Raw genomic sequence first — 4,727 nt, 5'->3', positions numbered from 1 at the left:
CCCAGCATATCCTTTGCTGGCTGAGAACAGGAACAGTTGGCAAGTGACATATAAGCAGTAGTATGCAGCCCCCAGGAAGTGGAGAGACATCTAAGCGAGATTCAGAGGACATGTTCAGAACTTTTAATTTCACCCCTTCTATGACACTGGTACAGTATTTCAACCTGCAGCTTAGTTGTTCCATGAAGTTTAGTAGCTTCCCATAAAATATTCCTTTACTATTAAAAATGCACTTAAAAGGTTCAGGTTTTGTTTAAGACCAACTTTCCTAAGATTATTTATTTAGTTATTTTAATAACTATTGAAGTGTGTGTCATGTCTTTTGAATACCTTTTTTGTATTCTGAGGATTGATTTTGTGCTACACCAGACTATGGAGAAACCAAATAGCTCTGGACAAGCCAAATGCTTCAGTACATAAAGTATATGTAAAGTCTTCTTTTCATAAAGGATCATTTTGGGCCTGACTGAAATGCTTCTTGGACTAACATTTGATCTATTTCACTGGATTTTACAAATGTTGTTTATATGTCTCAGTATTTTCTATGCATTTTGCAATTACTATTTAGAAATCGTGCCAATTGTTGCTCCCCCATGCTCGTTCAGGAGACATTTGTCAAGATTCAGTAGTAAGAATTGCTAAATTAGCCAGAAAACCATAAAGTCATATTGTCAGTAATAAGATTTGAAGATCATTTTCCTTCAGTAAAATAATATTTAAAATTCAACAAGTTTGACGTTGAAGAAGTTTCTGTTGGAGCTTGTGTATGACTTGCTAAAAGAAATCTTTCTTCTCTTAGTTTTTTGCCACTGCTATACCATCTGAAGGACATCAGAACATGACAGAGGACTTGACTCAACTGAGTGTTACACGGAATAAAATCATGACAGCACAGTATGAATGCTACCAGAAAATCATGCAAGATCCTGTTCATAGGAAAGAAGGTAGAGATTCTTTTCTTACTGGAACAAGTGGTCAACAGATATAATTTCAGTAATTCAGCATCCTTTAGTTATATTAATTTCTTGTCTTGCTGACAATGATTCGTCAAGTTGTAACAGTATTTGTACAATTTTGTTTTAGAAACATCACTTTGGGATTCATGAATATAAACATGTTGTTCATGTATTCATGGGATTCATGAATATAAACACTAATCTCACCACTTTATTTCATTTCATATCATGCTCGAATACCTCTGTCTGCCTAGTCACTTCTGCCTTTTAAAAATGAAAATATCTTGATCCACATACTTTCCCTGCTCTTAGGGTTATGTTAGTGTCATTGTTGCTTTTTCTGTTAACTCAGAGCTGACCTAAGTGATTCTACCTGTCACTGTATTGACTGGCTCTGACTTTATTACTTCTGGAAACACTGAATGGCTTTTGAGGCAAGGAAAGTTAGTTGTGTTCTTTCACAATGAGATTTTTCTCTTCTGAAGTGATTCTTTGCAGGAATTGAATGTCTGGGGGTCAGAAATTAATACAAGTATGACAGTGTAAGCTTATGTCCAGCCTGGGGCATCACAGCTTCAGAAGGTTCTGGACAAATTGGAAAATCTTGAGATGGGGAGCAATAACATGATGTTTGAACACTGCAACCTTTGAGATGTTGGGGGCATTATTAAGTCTTTGAAAGAAAACTCAAGTAAGATACTAAAACTGGGCTTATAACCCACCTGCTAATTCTCAAGAGAGGTTTCTTTTAGATGCTGTATTTTGTGTGAATGCAGTGAGGCATTGGAACAGACTCTGGAGGGACAGTGTGCATTCCCTGTTCCTGGAGCACTTAGAGAATTTGTCTGTCCATGATGACTGTGCTGCAGGCTCAGCTCTGCCTGAGACAGAGGAGCTGTGGCTGCCTCCCAGTCAGGCTTTCTTATGGCTTCTAGGATACCACTGGATTTTCAATGAACCAGCAAACATATGTGTAGGCTTGGTATACATACAAAATAATAAATAAATTCAGTAAAAATTGGTTTTGGAAGCATAAGCCTCTTTGCTAAGGTGCATTATTTAGTATGATTTGATTTAGGGTTTTTTGCCTACTGTGCTCTAGATTTGAGGTTCGTAAATTATAGATTGTAGATCATTTCAAGGTGAATGATAATGAATTTTAAATTGTGTTGAAAGAAATTTATGTATAAGGAACTATCTCTATTAAGTAGTTTTAATCAACTACTGCTAATTTTTCTATTTTCTATTCTTCTCATTGCTGCAAGCTTACTGACATAGTCTTACATTTTACTTTTGAAAGACTATTATGAAATAAGTTGTTATTTTATTACCGGGTCTTTATGTCTTTGCAGGACCTTACTGTAACAGGACATGGGATGGCTGGTTGTGCTGGAATGATGTTGCTGCTGGAACTGTTTCAGTGCAGCATTGCCCTGACTACTTTCAGGATTTCAACCCATCAGGTGAGTGTGCATCGACTTCTACATGAACATATTTCTTAATGAAATGAGGGGTTGGGTGCTTGATGTCTCCTGTTAACCCCACTCAAGTCATTAATGTTCCAGAATTTTGGTAACTCCAAACCCATAATTTGCATTTTCCCTTGATCACATAGAAAACCAACAAGGAACTTTTTTTTTTCTTCTGAAATATGTCCTTGAGGAGTTCAGTAGATGAGGAAATAGGAATTGAAGTTAGATCACATTTTTTTCCTCTTAGACATGAGCTTTTCTCTCTGACAGACAAGCAGAAATATGACTTACTCTCTTACCTCAACTTAGCAGCTGAAGTTGATTAAGAGTTTCTCTCACCTTGTAATGTGTCCTGTTTCTGTGGGCTAAACTTTGTGAGCATATGGAAAATGTTATAGATTTCTAGTCTAGTCTGCTTCTGTGCATTTGGTGTTTCCCAGGGTCCTTTCAAGCCTCTTTCTGTTTGATTATGGAAATCATTATGTGGTTCCAGAAATTTTCCAATTTGGTTCTTGATCAGTTTCTCAACTGACGTTTTCCTGCCTGTCCAGTCCTAATTTACAGTGGTAGGATGGCAGACCTCAGTTTACATCTTGGATGTTAAACAAGTCATTTAAATATTCTTGTCACTTCGTCTGAGAGTTCTCTAACAGTTCAATAAATTCTGATACTTAGTGGATTGGAGGAGGGAAATCTATGTTTTGTTTAGAAAAAAAACACCTCTTTGGTTGCCTTTGCCAAGCAAAAGCAACAGCCTCTAGTTTCTCAGAATTCATAGTAACAAACTAAGTCTCTCTAGTCCTATTAATAAAGCTGTCACTTGTTTGCCAGTCTTTATTAAATACTTGGCATCAGGAAGTAGAACTTCAGTGCTGACTGTTGTGTTTATCTTTCATTTTTCTCTTTTGTTTTTCATTCCATCAACTTTCCTTGCAGAAAAAGTTACAAAGATCTGTGATCCAAATGGGAACTGGTTTAGGCACCCTGACAGCAATAGGACGTGGACAAACTATACCCAGTGTAATATCTACACACATGAAAAAGTGAAGGTAGGAAAGGAATGAATTGCATGTTGCCAGTGTTGAGAAGCTGACCTGAACTATTTCACTGGTTTCAAAACTCAAACAGCAGCAGAGTGGATGCAACATCAAATTGAAAAAGAAGAAAGCATGTTCAATAAAGAGGGTGAATTGTGCCAAACAGACACAAAAAACCCCAACTCACCTGCTTTGTCTTTTACAGCTGATTGCAACTGCTTGAATAATAGGATAATATTTTGTGCTTCTTGGTATTTTAAATGCATAGGTACTGGTACTTGACTAGGTCATCCACAGTCATTTACTGGTAAGCCAAGTGTGTGCCTTGTAAGAGCAGACCTTTATGTTTTACTCTGGGATTTTGGAGTAGGGGCCAAGCTCAGCAGAACTGCATGAGGTTTGTGCATCTCTGGAATATGTGCTGAGTGCATGTGCTTATCCAGTTACCTTATAGTGACTCATGTTCTGCAGGTGCACAACCAGATTTTTACTTGGATTTGTCCATCCTTGAGGCAGCTTTCATCCTAGTGTGAAAATCAGAGCTAATCTGTCCTTTTTTCTTTTACCAAAAGTGTAGGCAAGGTGTAACTGAGTGGATTTACCACAGGATCTTTGGAGGTCATAGGGAAGTAAATGATGAGAAGTGTTAGATAGGGTCTGTCTTGCCCTGCGATCCTTTCCCTTTGTTTGTCTTGTGGCCGGACTTGCAAATGATTTTTGCAATTTCTGAGCTATTAAGCTGCTCACATGAATGGAAAACCTGTACTTTGAGTTTATTTACATGAAATTTTGCAAGCATCCAAAATTATCTCAGTTCAGGCAGCAAAAGACATTGAGTTGTTTTCTGTGTATCAAAGGTAGACTCTGCACACACATACCCGTGTGGGTATATGTATAGATGCTATTTTTATAGACTTCAGTTTATCTTGAAGATGCCTGTCCATTGAAGAATTAAGAAAAAGAAAAAAACAATCTTCAAATTACCTCTTTGTGAGCTGTTTTGTGATATGTGAGGATACAATGGGCAAAAGGATATATTTTACCCCCTAAACTATATGTCCAGTAATATTCTTTATGTTTATGAAGCATTAAGCCATGGGAAGAAGCAGTAAAGTGAAACTGTAATGTTTCAGTACTGGGAATATAAAATGCAGATCAGGGCAGGCTGCAAATTAATTTAGAGCTCATGGAAAAGAGTTCAGTAATAGCAGATTGTGTCAAGAAATCTGACACGTAATAGAGTTTCTAACTGCCTGCATCAT

General features: G+C 37.2%; 1 protein-coding gene across 1 annotated transcript in view; it reads left to right on the top strand.

Annotated features, from left to right (window-relative positions):
• CALCRL (calcitonin receptor-like) overlaps positions 1 to 4,727 on the top strand; it is a 27,893-nt gene that overhangs the window by 251 nt on the left and 22,915 nt on the right. The window contains exons 2-4 of the mRNA XM_009072301.1: positions 800 to 944; positions 2,309 to 2,419; positions 3,365 to 3,477. Coding sequence (XP_009070549.1) covers positions 800 to 944; positions 2,309 to 2,419; positions 3,365 to 3,477 — 369 coding nt within the window. The remainder of the gene's footprint in view (positions 1 to 799; positions 945 to 2,308; positions 2,420 to 3,364; positions 3,478 to 4,727) is intronic.

This window comes from Acanthisitta chloris, unplaced genomic scaffold (genome assembly GCF_000695815.1).
Source record: "Acanthisitta chloris isolate BGI_N310 unplaced genomic scaffold, ASM69581v1 scaffold21453, whole genome shotgun sequence".
Taxonomy (NCBI): domain Eukaryota; kingdom Metazoa; phylum Chordata; class Aves; order Passeriformes; family Acanthisittidae; genus Acanthisitta; species Acanthisitta chloris.
This window is presented reverse-complemented; position numbering and strand designations above follow the sequence as displayed.